At 42.3% G+C, this 23,173-nt stretch overlaps 1 protein-coding gene across 1 annotated transcript in view; it reads right to left on the bottom strand.

Moving 5' to 3' along the window:
• The window catches only part of LOC137072593 (integrin alpha-M-like), a 76,225-nt gene that overhangs the window by 8,820 nt on the left and 44,232 nt on the right, over positions 1–23,173 (bottom strand). Inside the window, exons 22-27 of the mRNA XM_067440436.1 lie at positions 19,314–19,396; positions 19,079–19,159; positions 18,767–18,845; positions 18,571–18,672; positions 16,107–16,116; positions 15,902–16,041 (exon numbers count right to left, since the gene is read on the bottom strand). Coding sequence (XP_067296537.1) covers positions 15,902–16,041; positions 16,107–16,116; positions 18,571–18,672; positions 18,767–18,845; positions 19,079–19,159; positions 19,314–19,396 — 495 coding nt within the window. The remainder of the gene's footprint in view (positions 1–15,901; positions 16,042–16,106; positions 16,117–18,570; positions 18,673–18,766; positions 18,846–19,078; positions 19,160–19,313; positions 19,397–23,173) is intronic.

The raw sequence follows: 23,173 nt of genomic DNA, 5'->3' as shown, positions 1-23,173 counted from the left end.
GTTTGTGTGTCTGTGGAGTCTGGGTTTAGAGTTACTCCATCTTAAACTCGTGTTTGTGTGTCTGTTTGGAGTCTGGGTTTAGAGTTACTCCATCTTAAACTCGTGTTTGTGTGTCTGTGGGGAGTCTGGGTTTAGAGTTACTCCATCTTAAACTCGTGTTTGTGTGTCTTTGTGGAGTCTGGGTTTAGAGTACTCCATCTTAAACTCGTGTTTGTGTGTCTGTGTGGAGTCTGGGTTTAGAGTTACTCCATCTTAAACTCGTGTTTGTGTGTCTGTGTGGAGTCTGGGTTTAGAGTTACTCCATCTTAAACTCGTGTTTGTGTGTCTGTGTGGAGTCTGGGTTTAGAGTTACTCCATCTTAAACTCGTGTGTGTGTGTCTGTGTGGAGTCTGGGTTTAGAGTTATTCCATCTTAAACTCGTGTTTGTGTGTCTGTGTGGAGTCTGGGTTTAGAGTTACTCCATCTTAAACTCGTGTTTGTGTGTCTGTGTGGAGTCTGGGTTTAGAGTTATTCCATCTTAAACTCGTGTTTGTGTGTCTGTGTGGAGTCTGGGTTTAGAGTTACTCCATCTTAAACTCGTGTTTGTGTGTCTGTGTGGAGTCTGGGTTTAGAGTTACTCCATCTTAAACTCGTGTTTGTGTGTCTGTGGGGAGTCTGGGTTTAGAGTTACTCCATCTTAAACTCGTGTTTGTGTGTCTGTGTGTAGTCTGGGTTTAGAGTTACTCCATCTTAAACTCGTGTTTGTGTGTCTGTGTGGAGTCTGGGTTTAGAGTTATTCCATCTTAAACTCGTGTTTGTGTGTCTGTGTGGAGTCTGGGTTTAGAGTTATTCCATCTTAAACTCGTGTTTGTGTGTCTGTGTGGAGTCTGGGTTTAGAGTTACTCCATCTTAAACTCGTGTTTGTGTGTCTGTTTGGAGTCTGGGTTTAGAGTTACTCCATCTTAAACTCATGTTTGTGTGTCTGTGTGGAGTCTGGGTTTAGACTTACTCCATCTTAAACTCGTGTTTGTGTGTCTGGGTTTAGAGTTATTCCATCTTAAACTCTTGTTTGTGTGTCTGTGTGGAGTCTGGGTTTAGAGTTATTCCATCTTAAACTCGTGTTTGTGTGTCTGTGGGGAGTCTGGGTTTAGAGTTATTCCATCTTAAACTCTTGTTTGTGTGTCTGTGTGGAGTCTGGGTTTAGAGTTACTCCATCTTAAACTCGTGTTTGTGTGTCTGTTTGGAGTCTGGGTTTAGAGTTACTCCATCTTAAACTCATGTTTGTGTGTCTGTGTGGAGTCTGGGTTTAGACTTACTCCATCTTAAACTCGTGTTTGTGTGTCTGGGTTTAGAGTTATTCCATCTTAAACTCGTGTTTGTGTGTCTGTGGGGAGTCTGGGTTTAGAGTTACTCCATCTTAAACTCGTGTTTGTGTGTCTTTGTGGAGTCTGGGTTTAGAGTTACTCCATCTTAAACTCGTGTTTGTGTTTTTTGTGGAGTCTGGGTTTAGAGTTACTCCATCTTAAACTCGTGTTTGTGTGTCTGTGGGGAGTCTGGGTTTAGAGTTACTCCATCTTAAACTCGTGTTTGTGTGTCTGTGGAGAGTCTGGGTTTAGAGTTACTCCATCTTAAACTCGTGTTTGTGTGTCTGTGGAGTCTGGGTTTAGAGTTACTCCATCTTAAACTCGTGTTTGTGTGTCTGTTTGGAGTCTGGGTTTAGAGTTACTCCATCTTAAACTCGTGTTTGTGTGTCTGTGGGGAGTCTGGGTTTAGAGTTACTCCATCTTAAACTCGTGTTTGTGTGTCTTTGTGGAGTCTGGGTTTAGAGTTACTCCATCTTAAACTCGTGTTTGTGTGTCTGTTTGGAGTCTGGGTTTAGAGTTACTCCATCTTAAACTCGTGTTTGTGTGTCTGTGCGGAGTCTGGGTTTAGAGTTACTCCATCTTAAACTCGTGTTTGTGTGTCTGTGGGGAGTCTGGGTTTAGAGTTACTCCATCTTAAACTCGTGTTTGTGTGTCTGTGGGGAGTCTGGGTTTAGAGTTACTCCATCTTAAACTCGTGTTTGTGTGTCTGTTTGGAGTCTGGGTTTAGAGTTACTCCATCTTAAACTCATGTTTGTGTGTCTGTGTGGAGTCTGGGTTTAGACTTACTCCATCTTAAACTCGTGTTTGTGTGTCTGGGTTTAGAGTTATTCCATCTTAAACTCGTGTTTGTGTGTCTTTGTGGAGTCTGGGTTTAGAGTTACTCCATCTTAAACTCGTGTTTGTGTGTCTGTGTGGAGTCTGGGTTTAGAGTTACTCCATCTTAAACTCGTGTTTGTGTGTCTGTTTGGAGTCTGGGTTTAGAGTTACTCCATCTTAAACTCGTGTTTGTGTGTCTGTGTGGAGTCTGGGTTTAGAGTTACTCCATCTTAAACTCGTGTTTGTGTGTCTGTGTGGAGTCTGGGTTTAGAGTTACTCCATCTTAAACTCGTCTTTGTGTGTCTTTGTGGAGTCTGGGTTTAGAGTTACTCCATCTTAAACTCGTGTTTGTGTGTCTTTGTGGAGTCTGGGTTTAGAGTTACTCCATCTTAAACTCGTGTTTGTGTGTCTGTGGGGAGTCTGGGTTTAGAGTTACTCCATCTTAAACTCGTGTTTGTGTGTCTGTGGGGAGTCTGGGTTTAGAGTTACTCCATCTTAAACTCGTGTTTGTGTGTCTGTGGGGAGTCTGGGTTTAGAGTTACTCCATCTTAAACTCGTGTTTGTGTGTCTGTGTGGAGTCTGGGTTTAGAGTTACTCCATCTTAAACTCGTGTTTGTGTGTCTGTGTGGAGTCTGGGTTTAGAGTTATTCCATCTTAAACTCGTGTTTGTGTGTCTGTGTGGAGTCTGGGTTTAGAGTTACTCCATCTTAAACTCGTGTTTGTGTGTCTGGGTTTAGAGTTATTCCATCTTAAACTCGTGTTTGTGTGTCTGTGTGGAGTCTGGGTTTAGAGTTACTCCATCTTAAACTCGTGTTTGTGTGTCTGTGGGGAGTCTGGGTTTAGAGTTACTCCATCTTAAACTCGTGTTTGTGTGTCTGTGGGGAGTCTGGGTTTAGAGTTACTCCATCTTAAACTCGTGTTTGTGTGTCTTTGGGGAGTCTGGGTTTAGAGTTACTCCATCTTAAACTCGTGTTTGTGTGTCTGTGCGGAGTCTGGGTTTAGAGTTACTCCATCTTAAACTCGTGTTTGTGTGTCTGTGGGGAGTCTGGGTTTAGAGTTACTCCATCTTAAACTCGTGTTTGTGTGTCTGTGTGGAGTCTGGGTTTAGAGTTACTCCATCTTAAACTCGTGTTTGTGTGTCTGTGTGGAGTCTGGGTTTAGAGTTACTCCATCTTAAACTCGTGTTTGTGTGTCTGTGTGGAGTCTGGGTTTAGAGTTACTCCATCTTAAACTCGTGTTTGTGTGTCTGTGTGGAGTCTGGGTTTAGAGTTACTCCATCTTAAACTCGTGTTTGTGTGTCTGTGGGGAGTCTGGGTTTAGAGTTACTCCATCTTAAACTCGTGTTTGTGTGTCTGTGTGGAGTCTGGGTTTAGAGTTACTCCATCTTAAACTCGTGTTTGTGTGTCTGTGTGGAGTCTGGGTTTAGAGTTATTCCATCTTAAACTCGTGTTTGTGTGTCTGTGTGGAGTCTGGGTTTAGAGTTACTCCATCTTAAACTCGTGTTTGTGTGTCTGGGTTTAGAGTTATTCCATCTTAAACTCGTGTTTGTGTGTCTGTGTGGAGTCTGGGTTTAGAGTTACTCCATCTTAAACTCGTGTTTGTGTGTCTGTGGGGAGTCTGGGTTTAGAGTTACTCCATCTTAAACTCGTGTTTGTGTGTCTGTGTGGAGTCTGGGTTTAGAGTTACTCCATCTTAAACTCGTGTTTGTGTGTCTGTGTGGAGTCTGGGTTTAGAGTTATTCCATCTTAAACTCGTGTTTGTGTGTCTGTGTGGAGTCTGGGTTTAGAGTTACTCCATCTTAAACTCGTGTTTGTGTGTCTGGGTTTAGAGTTATTCCATCTTAAACTCGTGTTTGTGTGTCTGTGTGGAGTCTGGGTTTAGAGTTACTCCATCTTAAACTCGTGTTTGTGTGTCTGTGTGGAGTCTGGGTTTAGAGTTAATCCATCTTAAACTCGTGTTTGTGTGTCTGTGCGGAGTCTGGGTTTAGAGTTACTCCATCTTAAACTCGTGTTTGTGTGTCTGTGCAGAGTCTGGGTTTAGAGTTACTCCATCTTAAACTCGTGTTTGTGTTTTTTGTGGAGTCTGGGTTTAGAGTTACTCCATCTTAAACTCGTGTTTGTGTGTCTGTGGGGAGTCTGGGTTTAGAGTTACTCCATCTTAAACTCGTGTTTGTGTGTCTGTGGAGAGTCTGGGTTTAGAGTTACTCCATCTTAAACTCGTGTTTGTGTGTCTGTGGAGTCTGGGTTTAGAGTTACTCCATCTTAAACTCGTGTTTGTGTGTCTGTTTGGAGTCTGGGTTTAGAGTTACTCCATCTTAAACTCGTGTTTGTGTGTCTGTGGGGAGTCTGGGTTTAGAGTTACTCCATCTTAAACTCGTGTTTGTGTGTCTTTGTGGAGTCTGGGTTTAGAGTTACTCCATCTTAAACTCGTGTTTGTGTGTCTGTTTGGAGTCTGGGTTTAGAGTTACTCCATCTTAAACTCGTGTTTGTGTGTCTGTGCGGAGTCTGGGTTTAGAGTTACTCCATCTTAAACTCGTGTTTGTGTGTCTGTGGGGAGTCTGGGTTTAGAGTTACTCCATCTTAAACTCGTGTTTGTGTGTCTGTGGGGAGTCTGGGTTTAGAGTTACTCCATCTTAAACTCGTGTTTGTGTGTCTGTTTGGAGTCTGGGTTTAGAGTTACTCCATCTTAAACTCATGTTTGTGTGTCTGTGTGGAGTCTGGGTTTAGACTTACTCCATCTTAAACTCGTGTTTGTGTGTCTGGGTTTAGAGTTATTCCATCTTAAACTCGTGTTTGTGTGTCTTTGTGGAGTCTGGGTTTAGAGTTACTCCATCTTAAACTCGTGTTTGTGTGTCTGTGTGGAGTCTGGGTTTAGAGTTACTCCATCTTAAACTCGTGTTTGTGTGTCTGTTTGGAGTCTGGGTTTAGAGTTACTCCATCTTAAACTCGTGTTTGTGTGTCTGTGTGGAGTCTGGGTTTAGAGTTACTCCATCTTAAACTCGTGTTTGTGTGTCTGTGTGGAGTCTGGGTTTAGAGTTACTCCATCTTAAACTCGTCTTTGTGTGTCTTTGTGGAGTCTGGGTTTAGAGTTACTCCATCTTAAACTCGTGTTTGTGTGTCTTTGTGGAGTCTGGGTTTAGAGTTACTCCATCTTAAACTCGTGTTTGTGTGTCTGTGGGGAGTCTGGGTTTAGAGTTACTCCATCTTAAACTCGTGTTTGTGTGTCTGTGGGGAGTCTGGGTTTAGAGTTACTCCATCTTAAACTCGTGTTTGTGTGTCTGTGGGGAGTCTGGGTTTAGAGTTACTCCATCTTAAACTCGTGTTTGTGTGTCTGTGTGGAGTCTGGGTTTAGAGTTACTCCATCTTAAACTCGTGTTTGTGTGTCTGTGTGGAGTCTGGGTTTAGAGTTATTCCATCTTAAACTCGTGTTTGTGTGTCTGTGTGGAGTCTGGGTTTAGAGTTACTCCATCTTAAACTCGTGTTTGTGTGTCTGGGTTTAGAGTTATTCCATCTTAAACTCGTGTTTGTGTGTCTGTGTGGAGTCTGGGTTTAGAGTTACTCCATCTTAAACTCGTGTTTGTGTGTCTGTGGGGAGTCTGGGTTTAGAGTTACTCCATCTTAAACTCGTGTTTGTGTGTCTGTGGGGAGTCTGGGTTTAGAGTTACTCCATCTTAAACTCGTGTTTGTGTGTCTTTGGGGAGTCTGGGTTTAGAGTTACTCCATCTTAAACTCGTGTTTGTGTGTCTGTGCGGAGTCTGGGTTTAGAGTTACTCCATCTTAAACTCGTGTTTGTGTGTCTGTGGGGAGTCTGGGTTTAGAGTTACTCCATCTTAAACTCGTGTTTGTGTGTCTGTGTGGAGTCTGGGTTTAGAGTTACTCCATCTTAAACTCGTGTTTGTGTGTCTGTGGGGAGTCTGGGTTTAGAGTTACTCCATCTTAAACTCGTGTTTGTGTGTCTGTGTGGAGTCTGGGTTTAGAGTTACTCCATCTTAAACTCGTGTTTGTGTGTCTGTGTGGAGTCTGGGTTTAGAGTTATTCCATCTTAAACTCGTGTTTGTGTGTCTGTGTGGAGTCTGGGTTTAGAGTTACTCCATCTTAAACTCGTGTTTGTGTGTCTGGGTTTAGAGTTATTCCATCTTAAACTCGTGTTTGTGTGTCTGTGTGGAGTCTGGGTTTAGAGTTACTCCATCTTAAACTCGTGTTTGTGTGTCTGTGGGGAGTCTGGGTTTAGAGTTACTCCATCTTAAACTCGTGTTTGTGTGTCTGTGTGGAGTCTGGGTTTAGAGTTACTCCATCTTAAACTCGTGTTTGTGTGTCTGTGTGGAGTCTGGGTTTAGAGTTATTCCATCTTAAACTCGTGTTTGTGTGTCTGTGTGGAGTCTGGGTTTAGAGTTACTCCATCTTAAACTCGTGTTTGTGTGTCTGGGTTTAGAGTTATTCCATCTTAAACTCGTGTTTGTGTGTCTGTGTGGAGTCTGGGTTTAGAGTTACTCCATCTTAAACTCGTGTTTGTGTGTCTGTGTGGAGTCTGGGTTTAGAGTTAATCCATCTTAAACTCGTGTTTGTGTGTCTGTGCGGAGTCTGGGTTTAGAGTTACTCCATCTTAAACTCGTGTTTGTGTGTCTGTGCGGAGTCTGGGTTTAGAGTTACTCCATCTTAAACTCGTGTTTGTGTGTCTGTGCAGAGTCTGGGTTTAGAGTTACTCCATCTTAAACTCGTGTTTGTGTTTCTGTGTGGAGTCTGGGTTTAGAGTTACTCCATCTTAAACTCGTGTTTGTGTGTCTGTGTGGAGTCTGGGTTTAGAGTTATTCCATCTTAAACTCGTGTTTGTGTGTCTGTGTGGAGTCTGGGTTTAGAGTTATTCCATCTTAAACTCGTGTTTGTGTGTCTGTGTGGAGTCTGGGTTTAGAGTTATTCCATCTTAAACTCGTGTTTGTGTGTCTGTGTGGAGTCTGGGTTTAGAGTTATTCCATCTTAAACTCGTGTTTGTGTGTCTGTGTGGAGTCTGGGTTTAGAGTTACTCCATCTTAAACTCGTGTTTGTGTGTCTGTGTGGAGTCTGGGTTTAGAGTTACTCCATCTTAAACTCGTGTTTGTTTGTCTGTGGGGAGTCTGGGTTTAGAGTTACTCCATCTTAAACTCGTGTTTGTGTTTCTGTGTGGAGTCTGGGTTTAGAGTTATTCCATCTTAAACTCGTGTTTGTGTGTCTGTGTGGAGTCTGGGTTTAGAGTTACTCCATCTTAAACTCGTGTTTGTGTTTCTGTGTGGAGTCTGGGTTTAGAGTTATTCCATCTTAAACTCGTGTTTGTGTGTCTGTGTGGAGTCTGGGTTTAGACTTACTCCATCTTAAACTCGTGTTTGTGTGTCTGTGTGGAGTCTGGGTTTAGAGTTATTCCATCTTAAACTCGTGTTTGTGTGTCTGTGTGGAGTCTGGGTTTAGAGTTATTCCATCTTAAACTCGTGTTTGTGTGTCTGTGTGGAGTCTGGGTTTAGAGTTATTCCATCTTAAACTCGTGTTTGTGTGTCTGTGTGGAGTCTGGGTTTAGAGTTACTCCATCTTAAACTCGTGTTTGTGTGTCTGTGTGGAGTCTGGGTTTAGAGTTACTCCATCTTAAACTCGTGTTTGTTTGTCTGTGGGGAGTCTGGGTTTAGAGTTACTCCATCTTAAACTCGTGTTTGTGTTTCTGTGTGGAGTCTGGGTTTAGAGTTATTCCATCTTAAACTCGTGTTTGTGTGTCTGTGTGGAGTCTGGGTTTAGAGTTATTCCATCTTAAACTCGTGTTTGTTTGTCTGTGTGGAGTCTGGGTTTAGAGTTACTCCATCTTAAACTCGTGTTTGTGTTTCTGTGTGGAGTCTGGGTTTAGAGTTATTCCATCTTAAACTCGTGTTTGTGTGTCTGTGTGGAGTCTGGGTTTAGAGTTATTCCATCTTAAACTCGTGTTTGTGTGTCTGTGTGGAGTCTGGGTTTAGAGTTTGTCCATCTTAAACTCGTGTTTGTGTGTCTGTGTGGAGTCTGGGTTTAGAGTTACTCCATCTTAAACTCGTGTTTGTTTGTCTGTGGGGAGTCTGGGTTTAGAGTTACTCCATCTTAAACTCGTGTTTGTGTGTCTGTGTGGAGTCTGGGTTTAGAGTTACTCCATCTTAAACTCGTGTTTGTGTGTCTGTGTGGAGTCTGGGTTTAGAGTTACTCCATCTTAAACTCGTGTTTGTGTGTCTGTGTGGAGTCTGGGTTTAGAGTTACTCCATCTTAAACTCGTGTTTGTGTGTCTGTGGGGAGTCTGGGTTTAGAGTTACTCCATCTTAAACTCATGTTTGTGTGTCTGTGTGGAGTCTGGGTTTAGAGCTATTCCATCTTAAACTCATGTTTTTGTGTCTGTGAGGAGTCTGGGTTTAGAGTTACTCCATCTTAAACTCGTGTTTGTGTGTCTGTGTGGAGTCTGGGTTTAGAGTTACTCCATCTTAAACTCGTGTTTGTGTGTCTGTGTGGAGTCTGGGTTTAGAGCTATTCCATCTTAAACTCGTGTTTGTTTGTCTGGGTTTAGAGTTATTCCATCTTAAACTCGTGTTTGTTTGTCTGGGTTTAGAGTTACTCCATCTTAAACTCGTGTTTGTGTGTCTGTGGGGAGTCCGGGTTTAGAGTTATTCCATCTTAAACTCTTGTTTGTGTGTCTGTGTGGAGTCTGGGTTTAGAGTTACTCCATCTTAAACTCGTGTTTGTGTGTCTGGGTTTAGAGTTATTCCATCTTAAACTCGTGTTTGTGTGTCTGTGTGGAGTCTGGGTTTAGAGTTACTCCATCTTAAACTCGTGTTTGTGTGTCTGTGTGGAGTCTGGGTTTAGAGTTAATCCATCATAAACTCGTGTTTGTGTGTCTGTGCGGAGTCTGGGTTTAGAGTTACTCCATCTTAAACTCGTGTTTGTGTGTCTGTGCGGAGTCTGGGTTTAGAGTTACTCCATCTTAAACTCGTGTTTGTGTGTCTGTGCGGAGTCTGGGTTTAGAGTTACTCCATCTTAAACTCGTGTTTGTGTTTCTGTGTGGAGTCTGGGTTTAGAGTTACTCCATCTTAAACTCGTGTTTGTGTGTCTGTGTGGAGTCTGGGTTTAGAGTTATTCCATCTTAAACTCGTGTTTGTGTGTCTGTGTGGAGTCTGGGTTTAGAGTTATTCCATCTTAAACTCGTGTTTGTGTGTCTGTGTGGAGTCTGGGTTTAGAGTTATTCCATCTTAAACTCGTGTTTGTGTGTCTGTGTGGAGTCTGGGTTTAGAGTTATTCCATCTTAAACTCGTGTTTGTGTGTCTGTGGGGAGTCTGGGTTTAGAGTTACTCCATCTTAAACTCGTGTTTGTGTTTCTGTGTGGAGTCTGGGTTTAGAGTTACTTAATCTTAAACTCGTGTTTGTGTGTCTGTGTGGAGTCTGGGTTTAGAGTTACTCCATCTTAAACTCGTGTTTGTGTGTCTGTGTGGAGTCTGGGTTTAGAGTTACTCCATCTTAAACTCGTGTTTGTGTGTCTGTGGGGAGTCTGGGTTTAGAGTTACTCCATCTTAAACTCGTGTTTGTGTGTCTGTTTGGAGTCTGGGTTTAGAGTTACTCCATCTTAAACTCGTGTTTGTGTGTCTGTGTGGAGTCTGGGTTTAGAGTTACTCCATCTTAAACTCGTGTTTGTGTGTCTGTGTGGAGTCTGGGTTTAGAGTTACTCCATCTTAAACTCGTGTTTGTGTGTCTGTGTGGAGTCTGGGTTTAGAGTTACTCCATCTTAAACTCGTGTTTGTTTGTCTGTGGGGAGTCTGGGTTTAGAGTTACTCCATCTTAAACTCGTGTTTGTGTGTCTGTGTGGAGTCTGGGTTTAGAGTTACTCCATCTTAAACTCGTGTTTGTGTGTCTGTGTGGAGTCTGGGTTTAGAGTTACTCCATCTTAAACTCGTGTTTGTGTTTCTGTGTGGAGTCTGGGTTTAGAGTTATTCCATCTTAAACTCGTGTTTGTGTGTCTGTGTGGAGTCTGGGTTTAGAGTTATTCCATCTTAAACTCGTGTTTGTGTGTCTGTGTGGAGTCTGGGTTTAGAGTTTGTCCATCTTAAACTCGTGTTTGTGTGTCTGTGTGGAGTCTGGGTTTAGAGTTACTCCATCTTAAACTCGTGTTTGTTTGTCTGTGGGGAGTCTGGGTTTAGAGTTACTCCATCTTAAACTCGTGTTTGTGTGTCTGTGTGGAGTCTGGGTTTAGAGTTACTCCATCTTAAACTCGTGTTTGTGTGTCTGTGGGGAGTCTGGGTTTAGAGTTACTCCATCTTAAACTCGTGTTTGTGTGTCTGTGTGGAGTCTGGGTTTAGAGTTACTCCATCTTAAACTCGTGTTTGTGTGTCTGTGTGGAGTCTGGGTTTAGAGCTATTCCATCTTAAACTCGTGTTTGTTTGTCTGTGGGGAGTCCGGGTTTAGAGTTATTCCATCTTAAACTCTTGTTTGTGTGTCTGTGTGGAGTCTGGGTTTAGAGTTACTCCATCTTAAACTCGTGTTTGTGTGTCTGTTTGGAGTCTGGGTTTAGAGTTACTCCATCTTAAACTCATGTTTGTGTGTCTGTGTGGAGTCTGGGTTTAGACTTACTCCATCTTAAACTCGTGTTTGTGTGTCTGGGTTTAGAGTTATTCCATCTTAAACTCGTGTTTGTGTGTCTTTGTGGAGTCTGGGTTTAGAGTTACTCCATCTTAAACTCGTGTTTGTGTGTCTTTGTGGAGTCTGGGTTTAGAGTTACTCCATCTTAAACTCGTGTTTGTGTGTCTGTGGGGAGTCTGGGTTTAGAGTTACTCCATCTTAAACTCGTGTTTGTGTGTCTGTGGAGAGTCTGGGTTTAGAGTTACTCCATCTTAAACTCGTGTTTGTGTGTCTGTGGAGTCTGGGTTTAGAGTTACTCCATCTTAAACTCGTGTTTGTGTGTCTGTTTGGAGTCTGGGTTTAGAGTTACTCCATCTTAAACTCGTGTTTGTGTGTCTGTGTGGAGTCTGGGTTTAGAGTTACTCCATCTTAAACTCGTGTTTGTGTGTCTGTTTGGAGTCTGGGTTTAGAGTTACTCCATCTTAAACTCGTGTTTGTGTGTCTGTGGGGAGTCTGGGTTTAGAGTTACTCCATCTTAAACTCGTGTTTGTGTGTCTGTGCGGAGTCTGGGTTTAGAGTTACTCCATCTTAAACTCGTGTTTGAGTGTCTGTGGGGAGTCTGGGTTTAGAGTTACTCCATCTTAAACTCGTGTTTGTGTGTCTGTTTGGAGTCTGGCTTTAGAGTTACTCCATCTTAAACTCGTGTTTGTGTGTCTGTGCGGAGTCTGGGTTTAGAGTTACTCCATCTTAAACTCGTGTTTGAGTGTCTGTGGGGAGTCTGGGTTTAGAGTTACTCCATCTTAAACTCGTGTTTGTGTGTCTGTTTGGAGTCTGGCTTTAGAGTTACTCCATCTTAAACTCGTGTTTGTGTGTCTGTGGAGTCTGGGTTTAGAGTTACTCCATCTTAAACTCGTGTTTGTGTGTCTGTGTGGAGTCTGGGTTTAGAGTTACTCCATCTTAAACTCGTGTTTGTGTGTCTGTGGGGAGTCTGGGTTTAGAGTTACTCCATCTTAAACTCGTGTTTGTGTGTCTGTTTGGAGTCTGGCTTTAGAGTTACTCCATCTTAAACTCGTGTTTGTGTGTCTGTTTGGAGTCTGGGTTTAGACTTATTCCATCTTAAACTCGTGTGTGTGTGTCTGTGTGGAGTCTGGGTTTAGAGTTACTCCATCTTAAACTCGTGTTTGTGTGTCTGTTTGGAGTCTGGGTTTAGAGTTACTCCATCTTAAACTCGTGTTTGTGTGTCTGTGCGGAGTCTGGGTTTAGAGTTACTCCATCTTAAACTCGTGTTTGTGTGTCTGTGGGGAGTCTGGGTTTAGAGTTACTCCATCTTAAACTCGTGTTTGTGTGTCTGTGGGGAGTCTGGGTTTAGAGTTACTCCATCTTAAACTCGTGTTTGTGTGTCTGTGTGGAGTCTGGGTTTAGAGTTACTCCATCTTAAACTCGTGTTTGTGTGTCTGTGTGGAGTCTGGGTTTAGAGTTATTCCATCTTAAACTCGTGTTTGTGTGTCTGTGTGGAGTCTGGGTTTAGAGTTACTCCATCTTAAACTCGTGTTTGTGTGTCTGGGTTTAGAGTTATTCCATCTTAAACTCGTGTTTGTGTGTCTGTGTGGAGTCTGGGTTTAGAGTTACTCTATCTTAAACTCGTGTTTGTGTGTCTGTGGGGAGTCTGGGTTTAGAGTTACTCCATCTTAAACTCGTGTTTGTGTGTCTGTGTGTAGTCTGGGTTTAGAGTTACTCCATCTTAAACTCGTGTTTGTGTGTCTGTGTGGAGTCTGGGTTTAGAGTTACTCCATCTTAAACTCGTGTTTGTGTGTCTGTGTGGAGTCTGGGTTTAGAGTTATTCCATCTTAAACTCGTGTTTGTGTGTCTGTGGAGAGTCTGGGTTTAGAGTTACTCCATCTTAAACTCGTGTTTGTGTGTCTGTGGAGTCTGGGTTTAGAGTTACTCCATCTTAAACTCGTGTTTGTGTGTCTGTTTGGAGTCTGGGTTTAGAGTTACTCCATCTTAAACTCGTGTTTGTGTGTCTGTGGGGAGTCTGGGTTTAGAGTTACTCCATCTTAAACTCGTGTTTGTGTGTCTTTGTGGAGTCTGGGTTTAGAGTTACTCCATCTTAAACTCGTGTTTGTGTGTCTGTTTGGAGTCTGGGTTTAGAGTTACTCCATCTTAAACTCGTGTTTGTGTGTCTGTGCGGAGTCTGGGTTTAGAGTTACTCCATCTTAAACTCGTGTTTGTGTGTCTGTGGGGAGTCTGGGTTTAGAGTTACTCCATCTTAAACTCGTGTTTGTGTGTCTGTGGGGAGTCTGGGTTTAGAGTTACTCCATCTTAAACTCGTGTTTGTGTGTCTGTGTGGAGTCTGGGTTTAGAGTTACTCCATCTTAAACTCGTGTTTGTGTGTCTGTGTGGAGTCTGGGTTTAGAGTTACTCCATCTTAAACTCGTGTTTGTGTGTCTGTGTGGAGTCTGGGTTTAGAGTTACTCCATCTTAAACTCGTGTTTGTGTGTCTGTGTGGAGTCTGGGTTTAGAGTTACTCCATCTTAAACTCGTGTGTGTGTGTCTGTGTGGAGTCTGGGTTTAGAGTTATTCCATCTTAAACTCGTGTTTGTGTGTCTGTGTGGAGTCTGGGTTTAGAGTTACTCCATCTTAAACTCGTGTTTGTGTGTCTGTGGGGAGTCTGGGTTTAGAGTTACTCCATCTTAAACTCGTGTTTGTGTGTCTGTGTGGAGTCTGGGTTTAGAGTTACTCCATCTTAAACTCGTGTTTGTGTGTCTGTGTGGAGTCTGGGTTTAGAGTTACTCCATCTTAAACTCGTGTTTGTGTGTCTGTGTGGAGTCTGGGTTTAGAGTTACTCCATCTTAAACTCCTGTTTGTGTGTCTGTGGAGAGTCTGGGTTTAGAGTTACTCCATCTTAAACTCGTGTTTGTGTGTCTGTGTGTAGTCTGGGTTTAGAGTTACTCCATCTTAAACTCGTGTTTGTGTGTCTGTGTGGAGTCTGGGTTTAGAGTTATTCCATCTTAAACTCGTGTTTGTGTGTCTGTGTGGAGTCTGGGTTTAGAGTTACTCCATCTTAAACTCGTGTTTGTGTGTGTGTGTGGAGTCTGGGTTTAGAGTTACTCCATCTTAAACTCGTGTTTGCGTGTCTGTGTGGAGTCTGGGTTTAGAGTTACTCCATCTTAAACTCGTGTTTGCGTGTCTGTGTGGAGTCTGGGTTTAGAGTTATTCCATCTTAAACTCGTGTTTGTGTGTCTGTGTGGAGTCTGGGTTTAGAGTTACTCCATCTTAAACTCGTGTTTGTGTGTCTTTGTGGAGTCTGGGTTTAGAGTTACTCCATCTTAAACTCGTGTTTGTGTGTCTGTGGGGAGTCTGGGTTTAGAGTTACTCCATCTTAAACTCGTGTTTGTGTGTCTGTGTGGAGTCTGGGTTTAGAGTTACTCCATCTTAAACTCGTGTTTGTGTGTCTGTGTGGAGTCTGGGTTTAGAGTTACTCCATCTTAAACTCGTGTTTGTGTGTCTGTGTGGAGTCTGGGTTTAGAGTTACTCCATCTTAAACTCGTGTTTGTGTGTCTGTGTGGAGTCTGGGTTTAGAGTTACTCCATCTTAAACTCGTGTTTGTGTGTCTGTGTGGAGTCTGGGTTTAGAGTTACTCCATCTTAAACTCGTGTTTGTGTGTCTGTGTGGAGTCTGGGTTTAGAGTTACTCCATCTTAAACTCGTGTTTGTGTGTCTGTTTGGAGTCTGGGTTTAGAGTTACTCCATCTTAAACTCGTGTTTGTGTGTCTTTGTGGAGTCTGGGTTTAGAGTTACTCCATCTTAAACTCGTGTTTGTGTGTCTGTGTGGAGTCTGGGTTTAGAGTTACTCCATCTTAAACTCGTGTTTGTGTTTCTGTGTGGAGTCTGGGTTTAGAGTTACTCCATCTTAAACTCGTGTTTGTGTGTCTGTGTGGAGTCTGGGTTTAGAGTTACTCCATCTTAAACTCGTGTTTGTGTTTCTGTGTGGAGTCTGGGTTTAGAGTTACTCCATCTTAAACTCGTGTTTGTGTGTCTGTGTGGAGTCTGGGTTTAGAGTTACTCCATCTTAAACTCGTGTTTGTGTGTCTGTGGAGTCTGGGTTTAGAGTTACTCCATCTTAAACTCGTGTTTGTGTGTCTGTTTGGAGTCTGGGTTTAGAGTTACTCCATCTTAAACTCGTGTTTGTGTGTCTGTGTGGAGTCTGGGTTTAGAGTTACTCCATCTTAAACTCGTGTTTGTGTTTCTGTGTGGAGTCTGGGTTTAGAGTTACTCCATCTTAAACTCGTGTTTGTGTGTCTGTGTGGAGTCTGGGTTTAGAGTTATTCCATCTTAAACTCGTGTTTGTGTGTCTGTGCGGAGTCTGGGTTTAGAGTTACTCCATCTTAAACTCGTGTTTGTGTGTCTGTGTGGAGTCTGGGTTTAGAGTTACTCCATCTTAAACTCGTGTTTGTGTGTCTGTGTGGAGTCTGGGTTTAGAGTTATTCCATCTTAAACTCGTGTTTGTGTGTCTGTGCGGAGTCTGGGTTTAGAGTTACTCCATCTTAAACTCGTGTTTGTGTGTCTGTGTGGAGTCTGGGTTTAGAGTTACTCCATCTTAAACTCGTGTTTGTTTGTCTGTGTGGAGTCTGGGTTTAGAGTTACTCCATCTTAAACTCGTGTTTGTTTGTCTGTGTGGAGTCTGGGTTTAGAGTTACTCCATCTTAAACTCGTGTTTGTGTTTCTGTGTGGAGTCTGGGTTTAGAGTTACTCCATCTTAAACTCGTGTTTGTGTGTCTGTGTGGAGTCTGGGTTTAGAGTTACTCCATCTTAAACTCGTGTTTGTTTGTCTGTGTGGAGTCTGGGTTTAGAGTTACTCCATCTTAAACTCGTGTGTGTGTGTCTGTGTGGAGTCTGGGTTTAGAGTTACTCCATCTTAAACTCGTGTTTGTGTTTCTGTGTGGAGTCTGGGTTTAGAGTTACTCCATCTTAAACTCGTGTTTGTGTGTCTGTGTGGAGTCTGGGTTTAGAGTTACTCCATCTTAAACTCGTGTTTGTGTGTCTGTGTGGAGTCTGGGTTTAGAGTTACTCCATCTTAAACTCATGTTTGTGTGTCTGTGTGGAGTCTGGGTTTAGAGTTACTCCATCTTAAACTCGTGTTTTGTGTCTGTTTGTAACTCACGCTCTCGTATTCCTTCAATTTCGGGAGAGCTGCGAATGCCGTCAGGATGAAGTGAACTTCTGAATATTTCTGCAGATCAAACTGAGCACACTCGAACTTCCCGCATTGACCGTCCTGAAACATCGACATAACACTGAGAGCTGAAAAACTGCAACCAATAACCCAGAGAATCAGATGAACTAAACAGAAATTAAATCCAATAGACTGGTGGATTGCTTTATAAATGATCTTCCTGATCAGTTCCCCTTTCTCAGCATCCCAGATAGCCTAGAGGAACTTGATGCTGCAACAGAAACTATTGACTCTCTCTTTACCAGCACTTTAGACATAGTTGCTCCCCTGCGCTTAAAGAAAATAGTCCAATGCCGTGGTACAACGAGCACACCTGGATCCTAAAAAAAAAAACAACCAGAAAAATGTAGCGCAGCTGAAAGAAAACAAAACTGGAGGTTTTTCGTATTTCATGGAAGGAACGCATTATCCAATATAGAAAGGCCTTAAAAATGACCAGATCTGCTTATTTCTCGACTCTTTTAAAAGAAAACAAACACAACCCTTGGTATTTATTCGATACAGTGGCTAAATTAACCAAAAATAAAGCTTAAACGTTTTACATTTCCAAACAGCACAGCAGTAATGACTTCATGAACTTCTTTACTTGCAAGACTGATAAGATTAAGGCGCGTTTCCACTGCGGAAACGTCCCCCAGGACACTAGGGACTTTGGGGGGTACTCTGTTTGTTTCGACCACAGGAACCGGGATCTAAATAAATTTCTGGCAAAAAATGTCCCCCTCAAATGTCCCCATGCGGCCCTGTTTGCGAGGTAGTACTTTTTCAAAGTTCAGGAACTTTTGGGGATGGGACTTGGGTGCTGAACGTGCTAATTGGTTGAGTTCATGCAACATTTTGATTGGTTGACTCCACACAGCATTTTATTTCAACCTAAAAGTCTGTTGTGGTGTATGCAGTAAGAGTTGATTGGAATTTGAAACAACAACAAAGTTTAAAAACAATACGAAGATGGACCGATGATGACATTCAGGCTTTATTAAGTTTATTTGTGGAGGATGAAATCCAGTGAGCTCTGGAAAGTTGCACACAGTCCTATGTCACCAGACTAATCTTCAATGTACTTTAGACTGCAATGGAAATGAGACAGACGTGTCTAAGAGAATTAGTTACAGAATGATCTCAAATATACCCTTTCTGTAAAAGATACTAGAGAAGGCTGTGTCCTCACAATTGCGCTTCTTTTTCTAGAAAGAAATGGTATATGTGAGGATTTCCAGTCAGGATTTAGACCGTATTATAGCACTGAGACTGCTCTAATTAGAGTTACAAATGATTTACTCTTATCATCTGATCGTGGTTGAGTCTCTCTATTAGTGTTACTCGATCTTAGCGCTGCATTTGGTACTATCGATCACAATATTCTTCTGAATAGACTCGAGTTATGTTGGCGTTAGTGGAACTGCTTTGGCATGGTTTAAATCGTACTTATCTGACCGTTATCAGTTTGTAGCAGTAAATGAAGAGATGTCACACCGATCACAAGTTCAGTATGGGGTACTTGAAAAATCGTCATTAGAATAACACGCCCCAATATATTCAAGGCTCTGCCTCTCCCCATGCCCTCATTTTATGCCATGGACACACGGAAGACGGCAAAGAAGCAAAACTTCTCCGACGTGGAGATCGAGACCATCACCAGGTGGAAAAACAAATGTTTTAATTGTTTTTTTAAAGAGTGAAATTAAAGGCACTCTTTGCATTTTGTGGTGTTAGGAATTTTTTTTCTGTGCATTTTCACACTAACGAAACGCACTAAAACGTGCGTACACCACCTCCTGAGCTGGTGTAGGATTTGAGTGTGCAGTACGCCAACGTCCATATTGTTAAATCTCAGTCACCATAGGTTTGGGTGTACGCTGGAAATACGCTGCACTTTTGATAAATGAGGGCCAATGTGTTTGTTTGTTGGCCAGGGGAGAAGGTTTTTTCTCCATTCTGTCACTGATAGAGTTTGGGTTCTTTCCACTCCCGTGTCTGACTTGCTTAGCCAGGGACACTTAATATTCAAGGCAATTCAAAGTGCTTTACATAGAAATTAATTAAAATAGTCATACCATATGCATAAGAAATACGAATACCATGTATAAAAATTAAAAAAAGAAAAAAAGGATAACTAAAACAGTTTTAAAGATAAATATATATTCAGAAATATTATAAATTTGACTGCATTAACACCATTTTATGAGAACTAAACTGTGCTGGATGATAAAATCATATTTTGAAGAACTTATATAATCATTTAATAATTGATGATCTTTACCACAGAAATGAATGAACAATTGAATTCAGCTAAACAACAGCCAAATTTATAATTTCAAATGTATAAATGTGTAATTGTTCACTGTAAAGCTGCTTTGTAACTATCTGTAATGTATAAACGCTATAAAAATAAAAGTGACTTGACTTAACATGAGAGCCAATAAATGATGACAGAACGATCATGTGTTTGTGAATGACTTTAACAGCAGGTGTCAAAGGGTCTATGATCTCTTACCTCAGGTTTGCACGACACTGAGTTCTGTAGAGAAGAACAGAAGATGTTAATGTTAACACACGCTAGAGTGATGGTATGAGCTGATGAACGAGTGACGCACCAGCATGCTGAAGGTCAGATGGGTTAAGATCACATGTGTAGTTTGACAGGGCATGCTGAGCTTAAGCGACACTGGCAGACCTTTAACACCCACATTCTTCACCTGTGAACACAAACACACAGACACACAGCAATCTGATCACCTCAAGCCCAAAAACAGCCCAATGAAGCTGCAGGTGTGTGTTCGACTCTCTGACCTTGTAGATGATGTTGAAAGGTTTTGGACCTCTGTCCTCCATAGAGAAGTTCATATACAGCACAGATTCTTCAGCCACTCTGACAAACACACAATAACTTCTCAGTCAATCATATGATCTTCTATCATTCTAATATAATGTTAACTTCTGATAATACAACTAGTAATAACAGTTTGTTTTTCCAGAACATCCATTAAAACAGAAAGCGAGTAAGAGGAAGACAGAGCATTTAGATGTTGAGTTTTCAATCATTCAGAGATGAAGAACAGATCAGTCTGAAAGAGAAGAGGAAAGTTGAATAAATGCACCCACAGAATGATCGCCAGATCAACAGCGAACTGAACCGGGATGCTTTTCTTCACCACCGTATCACTGATGTTTCCATTGTTATCACTGTAAACAAACATACAGAATTTACTCATGGATGAACATGAAGTCAATCTTCTTAATCTTTGTATCCTGGATCATGAGCCCAATCTCTGCTGTGCATTACTGATATGAAACAGCCTTGAAAGCAAATAAATCTGTCATGTTCAGCCTCATCCACCTGTTAGCGGTGATCATCATCTCCATCCGGTCGGCCCAGTCGTAATCCCATTTCGACACACGAAAGGTTGCCAGAAACTCAGTCTAGGAGAAGTAGAAATCACAGATGATGGTAGCATTGCCAAGAGAATGATTGAAAAATATATATATTTAACTTTTTTATTGTACCTCACATATCTGGCCTCTAGCTAAAGGACATTTGTGGGTTAAACTGAAATGTCATGATGTCATACAACACGTACTCCCTCAAATTGTGGCTCCACTAGACACTCGTCGTGTGCCCTTGACTGTCCGACTGAGGGACAAACATGTCGAAGATGTCTAAAGCTGAACCACTTTCCAAAATGGTGTCTGCCTGCTCCACTTAAAGCTTCTAATCACCGAAACCCACATGCTAACACTACATCCCCTGCTATTATCCATTTAATCAACACCAATTCAGCAGGGGTTTCTACAGACTCTTATATTCCCCTGCTACTGGACACAGGAGCTAGAGTCTTACAACTCAAAATGGCCTCTTATAAATGTTTTCTGACACACTTGGTCCTCCAGCTACCCTCTCTAAATGTGTTTGGATATGGAAGTTCTGCAATCGGCGTTATTGGTCTTGTACATGTGCCTGTCCAGTATGGAAATAAGGATCTGTCCAGCTTATCATTTCACATTGCACACCATGGCAGCAACATCTTCGGACTGGACCTATTTATGAGTCTGGTTTTGGCTGCTTAGCTGGATTCACACCAACCTCTCTTGTACCCATGTAGAAACTGCCATTCCGCTGGCATTGCGTGAGGAAGTCACAATAGAACTCGGCAAACAGGGCATCATTGAACCTGTCAATGCCTTCCCATAGGTGTCTAATTTGATGATGGATAAGGAAAAATCAGCCATTTTCGTTTGGGCTTATCCCAAACTGCTACCCTCAGCCGATAATCAAAGAGCTGACTACACACTTTCATGGCTCAACCATTTTTTTTTTCCAAACTTGACTTATGCCAAGATTATTTCCATGTCCCTCTTCACCCAGACAGCAGAATTCTCCCTCCATTTGCTACGCATGCTGTCTAATTCTGTTACACAAGGATGCCTTTTGAACTTAGTTCGGCCCCTAGCTGTTTCCAAAAAAAATCACTGGCACTGCCTATCTAACCTGATGATGTCCTTGCCCCGAATGCAGTGATTCACCAACAGCACTAAAGGGCCACTTTTGCTGCCCTCAGTCAACATACTCCAATATTCAGGCTATACATCGGGGGCCAGGTGTGATCGTTGGCATTAGTGTTAATTTTGTCACCTATGTTTAATTAGGTGAATGACTTAGTCATTCACATATCTTTTCTAGTTAGTCAAAATTTAGTTGACTAAAAGTCTTGTCATTTTAATCTAGTTTTAATCAAAAGACAATTCAGGGTATCTTAGTCAAGTTTTAGTCGACTAAAAAGTATTGTCCTTTTAGTCTTTCCTGTAGCTCAATGAGTAGAGCATGGCGCTAGCAACGCCAAGGTCATGGGTTCGATTCCCAGGGAAAGCAAGACTTGACAAAAATGTAAAATGTGTACCTTGAATACAATGTAAGTCGCTTTGGATAAAAGCGTCTGCCAAATGCATAAATGTAAATGTAAATGTAGTCTAATTTAAGTCAAAAGAAAACTCAAGATACACTCCTGAACAAAATCTTAAGACCAGGGGATGCATTGCAAGTTTTACACATTTTGCACTAGTGGATCATAACCGGGTTGTAAGTGCTGCTTCAAAAGGCCAAAAGAAGAAACAGGAGCAACAGACAAAAAAATAGAGAGTAGGCAATTTATTGAAAACTGCATTTAAACTGAAACAGCCCGTTCATCAGCTGATCAAAAGTTTAAGACCATAGCCCAAAAATAAACGCACAACAGTACTAAAAGTGTTAAAAAAAGGACTCAGTAGTGAGTAGCCCCACTGTTCTTGTTGACCACTTCAAAAACTCGTTTCGGCATGCCTGATGCGACTGTTTTCAGGAGGCTGGTGGGAACGGTGCTGCATGTGGTGAAGATGCCTTCACGAAGGGCATCGACGGTCTGGAATTGACGTCCATTTTTGTAAACTTCCCTTGCCATCCATCCCCAAATGTTCTCAATGGGATTTAGATCAGATTTTTGAATCACACGTCACTTAAGGTGTCGTTATGAGTACATCAGATGACCACCTTCCCCCCTGTTAGTTTGGGACACTAGTCAAGGCCTTTTACCTTGGCTGTATGAGAACACTCCGCACAGGAGGCTGCCCAGTCATTATAATGAATGTAAAGGGGGGAGAGTTGGTCAGCTGATTTATCTGAAAGATTGGTGAGATTTCTAACTTGTAGAGCCTTTTCTGTCTTATCAGCACAAGGAAGACACAATTGTAATAAAATAGATTTTATTAACAAAAGATAAACAGAACAATTAACACAACTACTATGAATACAATGAATGATAAAGGAATAAAGTGCGTAAAATGCATAAAATACCTGTGAGTAAGTTAAGTGTGGCTATAGAATAGTTACAATATCTTATGGAAAGATAAACTGTTGTTTCTCTGAAATTAAGGTGAAGAACCTTATTATGCATTAAACAAATAAACAAAATATTATTTATTATTAACTAGCATCAGTTATATTACTTGTAATGTAAATTACAAAATCATATACTGATAATAATCAACAATGCCAAGGTCTCTAGAAAGAGGTTTGGATAAGTGATATTTACATTCCACGTGGTTGAGTAAGCAGTCCAAAGGTGATGACTTCTTCTACTGGTTTTGCTGGGAGACAGTGCAGTGAAGAAAGGAGCTGGAATCCGTTTCAACAGCCTTGAACACGAAGATCTGTAGGACGCTGATCTCCTGGGGCACCAAAGGGTCTTAAAATCTGGAACATGCAGATGAGGCCCTGAAGTAGGTGCAGAAGATCCTTAATCTGGAACACGCAGATGAGGCCCTGAAGTAGGTGCAGAAGGTCCTTAATCTGGAACACGCAAATGAGGCCCTGAAGCAGGAGCAGAAGATCCTTAATCTGGAACACGCAGAAGAGGCCCTGAAGCAGGAGCAGAAGGTCCTTAACCTGGAACACACAGATGAGGCCCTGAAGCAGGAGCAGAAGGTCCTTAATCTGGAACACGCAGATGAGGCCCTGAAGTAGGTGCAGAAGGTCCTTAATCTGGAACATGCAGATGAGGCCCTGAAGTAGGTGCAGAAGGTCCTTAATCTGGAACACGCAGATGAGGCCCTGAAGTAGGTGCAGAAGGTCCTTAATCTGGAACACGCAGATGAGGCCCTGAAGTAGGTACAGAAGGTCCTTAATCTGGAACACGCAGATGAGGCCCTGAAGTAGGTGCAGAAGGTCCTTAATCTGGAAAACGCAGATGAGGCCCTGAAGTAGGTGCAGAAGGTCCTTAATCTGGAATACGCAGATGAGGCCCTGAAGTAGGTGCAGAAGGTGCTTAATCTGGAACACGCAGATGAGGCCCTGAAGTAGGTGCAGAAGGTCCTTAATCTGGAACACGCAGATGAGGCCTTGAAGTAGGTGCAGAAGGTCCTTAATCTGGAACACGCAGATGAGGCCCTGAAGGAGGTGCAGAAGGTCCTTAATCTTGAACACGCAGATGAGGCCCTGAAGTAGGTGCAGAAGGTCCTTAATCTGGAACACGCAGATGAGGCCCTGAAGTAGGTACAGAAGGTCCTTAATCTGGAACACGCAGATGAGGCCCTGAAGTAGGTGCAGAAGGTCCTTAATCTGGAATACGCAGATGAGGCCCTGAAGTAGGTGCAGAAGATCCTTAATCTGGAATACGCAGATGAGGCCCTGAAGTAGGTGCAGAAGGTCCTTAATCTGGAATACGCAGA

The sequence above is a fragment of the Pseudorasbora parva genome, chromosome 4, assembly GCF_024679245.1.
Source record: "Pseudorasbora parva isolate DD20220531a chromosome 4, ASM2467924v1, whole genome shotgun sequence".
In the NCBI taxonomy this organism is placed as follows: Eukaryota; Metazoa; Chordata; class Actinopteri; order Cypriniformes; family Gobionidae; genus Pseudorasbora; species Pseudorasbora parva.
Note: the sequence above shows the minus strand (reverse complement) of the source record. Positions and strands in the feature narration are given on the sequence as shown.